The 13,017-nt window shown below is 54.4% G+C and overlaps 1 protein-coding gene across 1 annotated transcript in view; it reads left to right on the top strand.

Moving 5' to 3' along the window:
- The window catches only part of MOV10L1 (Mov10 like RNA helicase 1), a 45,861-nt gene extending 33,086 nt beyond the window's left edge, over positions 1-12,775 (top strand). Inside the window, exons 14-27 of the mRNA XM_060112900.1 lie at positions 3,311-3,369; positions 3,823-3,920; positions 4,325-4,433; positions 4,717-4,889; positions 5,384-5,530; positions 6,000-6,121; positions 6,301-6,400; positions 6,507-6,671; positions 8,013-8,186; positions 10,567-10,716; positions 11,482-11,589; positions 12,139-12,276; positions 12,368-12,459; positions 12,567-12,775. Of these exons, the coding sequence (XP_059968883.1) occupies positions 3,311-3,369; positions 3,823-3,920; positions 4,325-4,433; positions 4,717-4,889; positions 5,384-5,530; positions 6,000-6,121; positions 6,301-6,400; positions 6,507-6,671; positions 8,013-8,186; positions 10,567-10,716; positions 11,482-11,589; positions 12,139-12,276; positions 12,368-12,459; positions 12,567-12,597 (1,666 nt within the window). The 3' untranslated portion in view covers positions 12,598-12,775. The remainder of the gene's footprint in view (positions 1-3,310; positions 3,370-3,822; positions 3,921-4,324; positions 4,434-4,716; positions 4,890-5,383; positions 5,531-5,999; positions 6,122-6,300; positions 6,401-6,506; positions 6,672-8,012; positions 8,187-10,566; positions 10,717-11,481; positions 11,590-12,138; positions 12,277-12,367; positions 12,460-12,566) is intronic.
- Positions 12,776-13,017: the final 242 nt, after the last annotated feature.

The following is a 13,017-nucleotide window of genomic DNA, read 5'->3' as shown; positions in this document are numbered from 1 at the left end:
TTTTTCTTGTCTTGCCTTAAAATATGAATTTCATCACTTCTTCCTTAAATGCTTGGTAGAATTTACCAGTAAAGCCTTCTAGGTCTGAAGTTTTCTCTGTGGGAAGCTTCCTGACTACAAATTCAGTTTCTTTAAGAGATTAAGAACCCTTAGTTTCTTGCCACATGGACTCTGGTAGTGTGTGTGCTTTACGGATTTGTGCGTTTCATCTGAGTTATCTAATGTATTTGTGTGAAATTGCTCATGACATTTCTTTATTGTTCGCTTAGTGTTTGTAGAGTCTTTGCTGACGTTACCACTCTCGTTCCCAGGACTGGCAACACGTCTGCCCTTTCTTTTCCTGTCAGTTTGGCTAGAGCTTTGTTGGCTTTACTGATCTCATCGAAGGACGGACTTCCAGCCTCATCAGTATTCTCTTGTGTGTTTCTGTCTCTAGTCCATCAGGGTTTTGGGGTTTTTTTTTGGCTGCACTGCATGGCTGGTGGGGTCTTAGTTCCCCAACCAGGGATCGAACCCGGGTCCACGGCAGTGAAAGCCCATGTCCTAACCACTGGGCCACCAGGGTACTCCCAGTCCATTGGGTTTTGCTCTGGTCTTTATTATCCCCGCTGGACCTTTAGGTTCTAAGCTTCTTCCTGTCACAGACAGTGAAGCAGTAAACATTCTTACATCTTTGTACCATGATGTTAAAATACAGGGAGAATTGTCATCTTTACCATATGGGGTCTCCTCTTGGACAGCAGTTTGAACCTAGGAAAGTTTCCTTTAATTCCTCTTTTCTTTCCGTTCTTTGTCCTCCTTTGGAATCCTTGTCTGTTGTTGTGTTAGTTCCCACCCAGCTGCTTTACTTTTCTCTCATGGTTTCCATCTCCTGTGTCTTTGTCTTGTTTTTTATTTTAGTAAATACTGCTAGTATTTTACCATCTAGTGTCTTGCTGTCCTTCGGATTAATTGTGTTAAGGAATTTTTTTTTTTTTTTTTTTTTTTTTTTTTGCGGTATGCGGGCCTCTCACTGCTGTGGCCTCCCCCGTTGCGGAGCACAGGCTCCGGACGCGCAGGCTCAGCAGCCATGGCTCACGGGCCCAGCCGCTCCGCGGCATATGGGATCCTCCCAGACCGGGGCACGAACCCATATCCCCTGCATCGGCAGGCGGACTCTCAACCACTTGCGCCACCAGGGAGGCCCTGTGTTAAGGAATTTTAAGCATCAGTTTCTATTCTGAGCTATTACATTCATTTCCTTTTTGGCATTTCTTGAGATAATAATTTTTTTGTTCAGCCTATTCAGGAGATGGATATTTCGACTGGATAACTTTCTGTCGAACCTTTCTTATAAGCCCAAGATGAAAAACGTGGTGTTCTGTGTGGTGAATTCCTCCCGTAATGTGCTCCAAGGATTTAGTGGGAAACGTTTGACTCATGTTTTCATGCTGTTTTCATGCTGTTAAGGGTAAGATGCTGGGCTGCAAGTTGACAGCATGTCTGGTTTCCTTGGGCGTTTTAGAGTCTTTGTTATGGTGACTTCCCACTGGAAGGTTTCTTCCTCTTTAATTGATCTGCTTTAAGTTGTTTTTTCTTTCTTAGAGTCAGCCTTGCTAAGTCCTAGGAGGGTCTTTTCTGGTTGCTGCTCCTTTTGAGTGGAGTTTATTGTATCCCAGGGGTGATGGGACTGCCAGGAGCCTGGGGCCCTGCAGGTGAGGCTCCCATTCCTTCTGGCCCCATACCCGCCCGTAGAACGCTGCGCTGTGGGAACGGGTCCTGACGGTGACCTGCATTTTCTGGAAATCCGCCTGTGGCCGGAGTTCTGAGGTGGTGTGAACCAGCTCTCGTGCTTTTGCTTGTTTGAGGCCAGATGCTCCTTTCTGAGCATTCTCTTCTTTTGTGCTTTGGAGCTTTGGTCATCTTGTTCCTTTGAAGGTGGAATTTTATTTTCCATTTTTTCTTCTTTTTGTTGTGTTAAAATACAAGAGAACAGGGAATTCCCTGGCAGTCCAGTGGCTAAGACTCCACGCTTCCACTGCAGTGGGCACGGGGGTTCTATCCCTGATCAGGGAACTAAAATCCCGTTTGACGTGTGGCAAAGCCAAAAAAAAAAAAAAAAATGGAGAACAGGCCCACAGTGGAGTCGCTTATACTATGCCCCACGTCACCAAACAGGTTTTACTGAATTGCAGTCTCAGCTGTCCCAGAAATGGATTTGTGAACCAGTCAGCCAGGAACCCCCTGATTAGCACTGGGGGGTTATCTCCCTGAATGACCCCTGCCGTTCCCTCAAGGAGAGTGACCTTGCCCCAGCCAACCCGCCTTTTCACCTAAATCATTTCCTTGTCCCTGCTCCCTTCTGCCTGTATAAGTCTTTCATTTTAAACGTCTCCTCGGAGCTCTTCTGTCTGCTAATGGGATGCTGTACTGCCTGATTCGAATCAATTTTTGCTCTAATAAGCTTAACTTTTTTAAATTTTATTTTATTTTTGGCTGTGTTGGGTCTTTTCTGTAGAGATTCCCCATCTGCTCAACCATTATGTCCATCTTTAAATCTTAAATGTATTTATAACAACTGTTTTGAACTTCTTGTATGCTAATTGAGTATCTAGTTCATTTCTGGGTCTGTTTCTTTTAACTTTTCCCCTGAGGATGCTTATTTTCCTGCTGTTTTGCTTGTCTAATAATTTTTTTATTTTTTTATTTTTGGCTGCATTGGGTCTTTGTTGCTGCGCGCGGGCTTTCTCTAGTTGCGGCGAGCGGGGCCTACTCTTCATTGCAGTGCACGGGCTTCTCATTGCAGTGGCTTCTCTCGTTGCAGAGCATGGGCTCTAGGCGCGCGGGCTTCAGTAGTTGTGGCGAGCGGGCTGTAGAGCACAGGCTCAGTAGTTGTGGCGCACGGGCTTAGCTGCTCCACGGCATGTGGGATCTCCCCGGACCAGGCCTCAAACCTGTGTCCCCTGCATTGGCAGGCAGATTCTTAACCACTGCACCACAAGGGAAGCCCCAATACTTAGCATTTTTAACATGCTTCAGTTTATTTTTTAACTGTTGTTCTGAGTAAATTTCACAGGAGTGAATCTTTACCATCAAAGTTACTTTCCTGTTGATGCAGCCCTGACACTTCACAGGCTGTATTTTCTCTTTTTTCTACTTTGTCCATTTTATACATTAAAACAGGAGTATTCCCAGAAAGGAAGGTGTCCCTGCTGTCCTGACAGGTGTTGAGAGTTTTCTCATAAAACTCCTGCTGGTGCCTCCAGCCTGGTCTCGTGTGAGTGTTTCTTAAGGGTCCCAGGGTGCTGACCCACGTCACTCTCTCCCACAGGACCACCAGCAGACGGTGTCACTTTGCACTTGAACAAGTTGTCCACTTGGGCGTAAAAGGTATTAACTTTTGTGGGATGACGGTGTTACATCTTCCCAGAGTATTTTTAGAAGCATCACGTAAAATTTTATGTAAACCACAGTCTCTTCATTCATACATTAGAAGTAAAACTATGTGATACCCAGTGTTTTCCTTTCTGTTGGGGACGTTCAGTGTTTTCTCACAATTTCAGCTATATAGAAATAGCATGCTTAAGTTATTAAAAATAAAATGATTGCGCTCTGCTTTCCCCCCTAAACGTAACTCATTTTTGTACTTAAAAATAGACAAGTAAATGGCTTTGTTGCAAAGAATATGCGGTGCTGGCACTATGCTGTAGGTGAGAAGCAGTGTACAGGGCCAGAGAGGAGAGGAATTCACAGACATGAATTTCTTCAGGACTAGCTGCCTCTATTCATCTTTCTTAAGCTTTTCAGTGATGTCTACCTTCTCGCTTTTTCTTGTTCTAAAAGTGTTGTTTCCAGAAGAAATCATTTTACAGTCTCCCCAAGTGACATGGAATTGGAAACACGCACAAGACATCAAAAACCATGGACAGCCCACCTCCGAGGTATTGCTTTATTTATTTATTTATTTAAAAATTTTTTTTTGGCTGTGCTGGGTCTTCGTTGCTGCACACGGGCTTTCTCTAGTTGCAGCAAGCGGGGGCTACTCTTCCTTGCAGTGCGCAGGCTTCTCATTGCAGTGGCTTCTCTTGTTGCGGAGCACGGGCTCTAGGCACACGGGCTTCAGTAGTTATGGCACGCAGGCTCAGTAGTTGTGGCACGCGGGCTCCAGAGCGCAGGCTCAGTAGTTGTGGCGCACGGACTTCGCTGCTCCGCAGCATGTGAGATCTTCCCGGACCAGGGATTGAACCCATGTCCCCTGCATTGGCAGGCGGATTCTTACCCACTGCACCACCAGGGAAGTCCCAAAGCTTTCTTTTTAAGCCATTTTTCTGCATGATTTTTCTAGAATAGGAAAGCCTTGAAGGACCAAACTAAGCACACCCCAGAGGAGCAGCGGGCAGGCGCCCAGGACACACCAGGGCCGTGGGCCTTCGCCACAGAGACCAGCGGGCTGGGTGAGTCTGGGGACCAAGCCAGCTACTGCAGGACTTGGTGGGGGGGATCTCGGGCAGCCGAGGGGACATGTGTTCTGACCTTCCTGATGGTGGGCTGCTCTTGTCCATGTGTTAACAACCACTCTTAACACCTCGGTGACACTGCACAGGTGACGCGGGGAGCAGGCGGAGTGGCCTATGCTTTTGCTCTCAGCCGACTGTCCCGAATGCGAGTGACGCTGGGACGGGTCGTGAGGGGACCAGCCGTGACCTCCGCCGACCCTGTCTCTCCCCTTTGACGCAGTCAGCGGAGGCCCGAAAGCGAGAGAGAAGGAGTTTTTCAACCCCCTGCTTAACGAAAACCAGAAGTTGGCGGTGAGGAGGATCCTGAGTGGAGACTGCCGCCCGATCCCCTATGTGCTCTTCGGGCCTCCTGGGACTGGGAAGACGGTGACCATCATAGAGGCTGTTTTACAGGTAATGGTGGGTGGGGACGCGGTAAACACAGCTGTGTGTTCCTGTCATCGGGAAGCATCAGTTTAAACCATAGATCAGAACGTTGGAAAGAGTTTGAAAAATCCCAGTTGTTTCATATTTAGCAAAGTTTGTTATGTGGCTATAGGACTTTAAGAGCTCATTTCCTAGGTTTAGACAGGAATCGCTCCACTTCAGAATAGAAACTGCACAAGTGTCTGGCGCCTCCATCGAGATTTAAATTGAGTTGTGGACATTGTGTGTGTTCAGTGTCCTACATCGCTGGGGACTCAGGTCGCCCGTGGGTACCCAGACCCGGGCAGTTTAGGGTCTGGGAGACGGGGACTCCACCACATGCACCCAGTGGCAGGGCCAGGCTCAGACGTGTGAGGGGTGACGTGGGCCCATGCAGCGAGTCCACGTCAGGAGCCTTCGCGGGTGGGCTTGGCACTGGCCGCTGACCCGTCCCCTTTTGCCTCCCGTGTGTCCTGGGGAAGGTCTACCACGCTCTGCCGGACAGTCGGATCCTGGTGTGCGCACCCTCCAACAGCGCGGCCGACCTTGTGTGCCTGCGGCTGCACGAGAGCCAGGCGCTGCGGCTGGGCGCCATGGTCCGCGTGAACGCCACCTGCAGGTTCCAGGAGGTGAGCGTCCTCGCCGGACCTTGTCCCAACCCCACACCAGAACACGAGGACTGTTTCCTTCCTGAACATTTAGTGACGTTCTGGGCGTTCCCAGCTTTGTTAAATGCTGATGCTGCTCTTTTATTTTTCCCCAAAGGTACAGTTGCGTTTTGGTTCTGTTGGTTTGCTATAAAAGCTCCCAGTTTGGTTAACTAAAGAGATTGAATCTAGAAAATGTATGTGGTTGTTTTGGGGAAGGATCTGCAGGATTCTCTGTTATATTCATGGTTCTAGAGTCTGTAAAACGTAGACTAAATTGATAGGAAAACATAAGACGTTTTGATATAAAAAACAATCTTAAATCAATACTGAGTCACAACTAAGAAGTGGCAGCAGGCTGAGGTTATCATTCAGAATTCCATTCAGCTTTGTGATTGTGTCCAGTTTAAAGAAATGCTCAGTGACCTGGCCGATGGCCTGCCCCCCACAGAACATCACAGAGACCATCAGGCCGTACTGCAGAGACGGGGAAGACATCTGGAAGGCCTCTCGCTTCAGGGTGGTCATCACCACGTGCAGCAGCGCGGGGCTCTTCTACCAGATAGGGTTGCGGTGGGCGCTTGGGGCTTCCTGGGCAGAGGCGGGGAGGAGGCGGTGTGTTTGCGGAGGGTCGGGAGGTCCCTGGGGGCACAGGCAGGAGCGGGGTGAGGCAGGCGCCCCGGGCAGCGAGGCAAAGCCATGCTGGGCAGGACACGTGGACAAGAGTGACCCCGGGAATGTGCCTGCTCTAGAGTCGGACACTTCACGCACGTGTTTGTGGACGAAGCGGGCCAGGCGAGTGAGCCCGAGTGCCTCATCCCCCTGGGGCTGGTCTCAGACGTCAGCGGCCAGGTGAGGCCCATGCACTGCGGTCGCCCCAACATTGGCCCCTGCCCGCCACACACCAGGGGCCTCACTTATGAGACAGATGCTGAGAGCCGTCCTGTTCGTGCCACAGATCGTCCTGGCCGGAGACCCCATGCAGCTCGGACCGGTCATCAAGTCCAGACTTGCCATGGCCTATGGGCTGCACGTCTCTATGCTGGAGAGGCTGATGTCCCGACCAGCGTATCTGCGAGACGAAGACGCCTTTGGAGCCTGTGGTGCCTACAACCCCTTGTTGGTGAGCTTGGACCCCACGTGCTCCTTGGTGGGACTCAAGCAGAGGGGCCCACGGGGGAGCTCACCACCCTGTGTCCCCTGAGCCACACCAGGGGCAGGGCCCAAGCAGCCCACCCTCCTTCTGCCACCACCCCCAAAGTGCACCTGAGGCACTTGGACCAACTCCACGGTCTGAGGAACTCAGAAACTGCTTCCAGGGCTTGCTGAGGGGCTCCCTGGGGGGCCGGCCCTTGCAGGCAGCGCCAGCCCCTCAGTAAGAGAGCTTCAGTCTGTGTCACTGTGGGAAACAGGAGGGAGCTCTGGAAGTTTACCTGGAAGAGAAGGCAGCGTGTCTGCGGTCTCCCGAGGTACTGGTGAAAGTGCCAGTTCGTGGGTTCTCAGCTGACCTCTGATGACACAGAGGGATGGGCCTCAGGGTCTGCATTTCAGGAGCCTCCAGCACCCTGGAGCTCGGGAGCTTTGTGTCCATGGGGTCCCCTGTTGAGGTGAGCCAATAACATTATCCTCTGGGCTCCGCCAGTACAGAGACAAGGAGAGGTTCCCCTCTGGACTTTGAACAGCAAGCCAGGTGCGGTGATCGTGGGCAGATGGTCAGGGCAACTGCCTGGGGCCTATTCCACGTTCCAGGTCGTCATCCCCGGGCCCTTTCCCCCTGGAGAACAGGGAGGGCATGTGGGCACAGGGCGGATAGGGTGGCAGGCAGGTGTCCAGGCCAGCACCGCAGGGCCCAGCCCAGCCCAGGGAGAAGCCGTACTGCTGAGTCAGGTTTGAGGTTTCAATTAGTGTCTCAGAGGCTGGAGACTGGACCCATCTTGGTGACTGAGTTGAAGTTTGTCAGCAGGAGAGTCCCAGGCCTCTGGCCTTCTCACCCCAGGAAAAAGGAAAGACTAGGGTGAACTTCCTGGCCAGTTAGAGGCAGGAAACAAAGCTGTCCTTGCTCCCCGTCCTGGTGCTTCGTCCCCCGGTGCCTTGGGGGCTGGCTGTGGGTAGCCATCCTGCCTCGGGGCCCAGGGCCCGGCTCCCACTGCAGCCAAGCCAGGACCAGGCTCCCCGGGCTGCTCTAACGGCCGGGGTCGCGACACAGGGAATTAGGGTGCAGCTTGCAGACAGCCTGCAGCCCCACATAGGGACACTTTCTCTCCTGTTCTTTTCTGTCAGAGCCCAGTCGTCCGAGGTGCAGGTGCCAAGAGCGCTTCCAAGTCCAGTGGAGGTGACGGGGGCGGGCAGCACAGGCAGGGCCGCCCAAGTGTGATTCGAGGTGACCAGGCACCTTTCCCCTGGAGGCACGTCAGGTGCGCGTGCTGGCTTTGGCCCTGGACCTGCCCCTGTTTCCTTCCTGCAGGTGACAAAGCTCGTGAAGAACTACAGGTCCCACTCAGCTCTGCTGGCCCTACCATCCAGACTGTTCTACCACCGAGAGCTGGAAGTCTGCGCAGACCCCAGGGTGGTGACCTCCTTGCTGGGCTGGGAAAAGTTACCCAGGAAGGGCTTCCCCCTCATCTTCCACGGAGTGAGGGTGAGTGAGGGCCAGGCTCGGCAGGAGGGCGACCCCTCAGTGCTACCCACCGTTACACGTGTCCTGGTTACCATGTTGAATCTGGTCGTTAACCCAGCATCATTAACCCGGCATTTCCTGAGAGCTTGTGGTGGGCTTGCTCTCTGCTGGTCCCGGGGGAGAAAAGCCAGTGAGGAGGGGGCTCTGCCCCCGCAAGACCAGCTCCTCGGCACTCGGGTGACTGCACAGAACGCCCCTGAGGGGGCTGGCCCGAGGTGGGCATCCTGAGGGAGTTGACAGGGTCGATCAGGGTCTGGGAGGTGAGCAGACCTGAGGAAGCTCCTGCCACAGCCCCACCCCTTCCCCCTGTGATTCGGTGGTGTCGAGGGGGAGGACCAATCCTGGGGACAGAGTCTGCCCTCCCCCAGGGCCTCACTGGGTGGGGGGTCCCCAGAGGGAGGTGTTAGATGCCCGGTGGCGCTCACTAAAACCAGGGAGTTTGTACTGGGAGTTTGGTGGTTAGAACCAGAAGTCAGGTTTGGCGTGAGCCCCTCCCCCGCCAAACTCCTGCAGAATTGGGGCTGGAGTGGTGTCTGCCCATCCTCTCAGCAGCCTGCCTTCCCGGGGACAGCACTTGGCCCCTCGACGTTTAGCTTGACCCGCTCTGTCAGCAGTGGGCTCGTGCGTCCAGGTGTGGCTTGGGGTGCACATCCTCTGGATGGGCACGAGTTGGAGGAAGAGGGGGCCCTGTGGGGAGACCAGCATGGTTGCTTGGCACGAGGCCCCTCCGGGAATGCCTTTCCCCCAGCCTCTGCTCGAAGGCTTCCCCAGGTTTCAGGGGCAGCAAAGCAGACGCAGTGGGGGCAGCAGAGCAGTCAGCCAAGAAGGGGAGGTCTGCCCGAGAGCACCCACGCTCCCGGTGGAGGGCCTGGCCTTGAGGAGAGGTCAGCTCTGTCCACAGCAACCCATGTGTTTCCTGCAAACTACGTAAGGGTCACAGTAGGCTCATTCGCGACAAAAACTGGGTGTAGAAGGGAGTGACACGTGTGCAAAAACGTTGTGTAGAAGGAAATGGAAACTCCAGGTCCACTGGATAACCTACCATGGAGCTGTGGAGATGGAGGTGCTCGGTGTGAAAAGAACAGAGTCCAGAAAGGTTACCTTATTTAGTGGGTATTTCTCAGGGCCTGTGTACTGGCTCCATTCTGGCCCCCCCAGAAGAAAATGAGGGTGAGGCCTCTGGGGCTGGGTTGCAGGGAACAGCGGGGTCCACTCCCACCATTGGAGCAAAAGGGCACTGTCGTCCGTCGTTATGAGGCTGCAGCACTGCCAGGGCCCTCGCTCCCCCACAGGGCACTCCATCCCTGGAGTGAGACCTCCATGCGTCACCGGTGTGCTCCCCTTGTCAGCCCCTCCCCCAGAGCTCCAGAAAGACCCCCATCTGCCTCACTGCTCTGTCCCCAGCCCAGGGCATCTCACAGAGGGGCCCAGTCGAGGGGGCAGCTGAGCCCCAGGAGCGCCCAAGGGGGGCCGGGCCCAAGGCAACTGGGGTCTTGTCCTAAAGGAAGTGCGGCCGGGAGCTGGGAGCCTGCGCCCAGACGGCAGCGCTGGGTGGGTAGCGTGGCTGCACCCAAGCCTCAGATTCTGACCATCTGGCCCGTTACAGGAGAGGCACCAGCCTTTGGTCTAATTGGAAAACCAGCTTTGGACTTTATTTTCACCTGTTTTCTGCTTCATTCATCTCAGCTTTCTCTCTACTCCTCCCCTCGCTGACTTGCTCATCTTTCCTTTGCTTGTTGCAGTTCTCACGAGACGGCCGCGAGGCCCCTGTGCTTGTCCTCCTCACAGGGGCTCGGGTGGCCATGCCCTCCCAGCTCTGCCCTTCCACGTGCGTCTTCGTGTCTGTCGAGACGCGTGACTTTATTTTCCTTTTTGACCCAGGAGTTCTAAAGAAGTATATCTCCATGTGGTTAAGGATGTTTGGGTGGCCTATATCTTACTTCTGATTCTATTAGGTTCTGATCAAGAACGAGGGCCTGTAAATTCTGCTTTTAAAAATTTGTGGCCAAATAGGTATCAGCCGGCCGGCCGTCTCCCCCAGGCCACGAGGTCTGCTCTCGCCAGGACGCACGGGCATTTTGGCAGGGGGTGGGGTCCCAATTCACAGACACACCCAGCCAACCCTCCACCCCCGGCATCTGTGCATCCAAGACGAGTCCTTACTGCTGAGCATCCATCTGTCCTGCTGGAACACAAGTCTGCACGAGAGCAGGGCTCCTCTGTCTCTGCTGAGTCACCACCCTGACTTCTCCCCTGGTTCATAGACCCTTCACAAACTCCTGTCGAGAAAATGACGTTTTTGTGATGGACGTGCCATTCTCTTGTCTTCCTGCTAACTCAGGGCAACGAAGCTCGAGAGGGGCGAAGCCCATCATGGTTCAACCCTGCCGAGGCCGTCCAGGTCATGCGCTACTGCTGCCTGCTGGCCAGAAGCCTCTCCAGCCAGGTGTCTGCCGGCGACCTCGGCGTGATCACGCCTTACCGGAAGCAGGTGTGGGTCTGCTCCGGCCAGCTCCTCTGTGCCTTCCTGTCCCCGGGCTCTGAGGAGGGAAGGTGGACACGGCTCTCTCTGCATCTGCACAGCCGCTGTGCCTGTGCCCCAAACGGGGTGGGGGGCGGGGGCTGGGGACACGTGGTGACCTCACCTCAGCGCACATGCGGTCACTGCATGTGAGAAGGCCCATCTCCTGGGTGCTGAGGGAGCCGCCTCTGGTCCCCGCCCTCCAGCCTCTTGTGCTGGCAGGAGCTGAGCTTTTGTCCTTTTCACAATTTGAAGGTGCTTATTCTTTACTAGCACCCTCTGGAGATCTTCACACACCCCCAGTCTTGCTCAGCTCATCAGCTGCACCCCCTTCAGGACCATCCCCGCCCCCGCCCCGGGTCCTCTTCCTTCTGGCTTTCCTGTTGTGGCCACACAGCCTGGTTCCTGTCATAACCACTCAGGCCCCGGGGATGGGGTCCTCTGGATGGCGCTCTCTCCCCGCTAACCCCAGGAGGCGCTCTGGATCCACCCCCACTCTCAGCACAGGGAGTCCTCGCTTCTTGACGCAGAGCCCTGCTCCTGGGAGGCGCTGCCCCGGCCCCGCACACCCCGCCTGAGACCGGCATTTGTGCTGTGAGCAGCTTAGAGTTGATGAACCGAGATCAGGGGTTGAAAGGCCATGGGGCTCAGTGGTTAACGTTCAGCTTACGCTGTAATATGTAAAGAAATGGTCAGATTTGTGAAATTTTATCTTTGATCTCATCTCCTTCAAAGGTGGAGAAAATCAAAATTCTTTTGCAAAATGTTGATCTGATGGATATAAAGGTTGGATCCGTGGAGGAGTTTCAAGGGCAAGAGTATCTGGTTATCATCATCTCAACTGTAGGTACCCGCGTCCCAGGGGCCTGCTCCAGGCTGGCTGCTGTGCGGGGCTTCGCAGGGGCAGGAGGGGTCTTGGACCGTCACCTCGAGCAGTTAACCATAGGGTGTTCTTCTTAAAAATACAGAAACCGAGGAAGAAGTAGTTAAATGTTGGAGAAGGAGGGCTGGGATGTTGAAGGCACGGGATTGGCAAGGAGCCTGCGGGCGGGAAGGTGGCTCGGCTCTCGGAAGTCTGTTCTTTTTAAAATTCCCTGTGTGAACTGTGCGTGTTAACTGCGGCAGGTTGGGAAGCTCAGGTGGAGGAGGAGCAGCACTGCCGCGAGCACTGCCGCGAGCCCCGCCCCCGAGGTCCCCCCTGGGTGTTTGGAGCGCCCCCTCGGCTGTGGGCAGAATGCAGTGAGGCCACCTCCTCGCCCACTGTCTTTCTCTTCTTTGACCAGAGATGGAGTCATACTGATGTTGAATGTTTTTAAATGCTTTTATAGATTGAGTTTCTTTCCACATCGAAAAATTTTAAACACTATTTTTATCCATCTCTGTGTTTCTTAGGTGCGGTCAAATGAACACATATTTGAAGATGATAGATATTTTTTGGGATTCTTGTTCAACTCAAAAAGATTTAATGTTGCAATCACCAGACCCAAAGCCTTGCTGATTGTGGTGGGAAATCCTCATGTACTTGTCAGGGTGAGCTGTGGCCCAGGGCTCAGGGAGAGGGGCCCAGTGGGGCAGCGGGATGGCTGTCAGGTACAAGCCCTGCCCCTTTGTGTGTCACCAGGATCCGTGTTTCGGGGCTTTGCTGGAGTACAGCATCACGAATGGGGTTTACACAGGATGCGACCTGCCGCCCGAGCTGCAGCCCCTGCAGAAGTGAGCACTGCCGTCTCCTGCCCCTGCGGGCCCTGCCCCTGGGCTGCGGCCACCCTCCACCCGGTCCTGGGATGACATTTGGGGTCAGCGCCTCCTTCCTTTCACAGCTTAATGAGCAAACTTCAGTGCCCCTCGTAAGACCACCCTGTGAAGAGGGGGCCGCCAGCAGCCCCGCGGTGGTCCCTGAGCATGAGCCTGAGCTGTCATGGGGAGCCCCACTCACTGGACCCCGCATTTCCAAGTCTGCTGCCATGGCCGGGTGAGCGACCGCCCCTCTCTGCCTAGCAGAGCCCCTGCTGAGAAGCAGTGGCCGGAGGCCGCGTTCCACACCCCGAGGGACGCCGCCTGGGCTGCGGCCTGCCTGGTTTCCAGCCGCGGCCTGCACGGGCCTGGGGCCCCGGGTCTGACGTCTGCTCTCACTGCTGTCAGCTCCGCACGCAGCCTGTGCCCACCCCTGGGCAGTCCCTGCAGCTGTCACCGAAATAAATGCTTGAGTGGGACACTTGCGTGGCCTCCGCATCCAGTGTTGGGGGTGGTGGTCAGGCTTTCACATGGCCT

Source organism: Mesoplodon densirostris, chromosome 11 (assembly GCF_025265405.1).
Source record: "Mesoplodon densirostris isolate mMesDen1 chromosome 11, mMesDen1 primary haplotype, whole genome shotgun sequence".
Classification (NCBI taxonomy): domain Eukaryota; kingdom Metazoa; phylum Chordata; class Mammalia; order Artiodactyla; family Ziphiidae; genus Mesoplodon; species Mesoplodon densirostris.
Note: the sequence above shows the minus strand (reverse complement) of the source record. Positions and strands in the feature narration are given on the sequence as shown.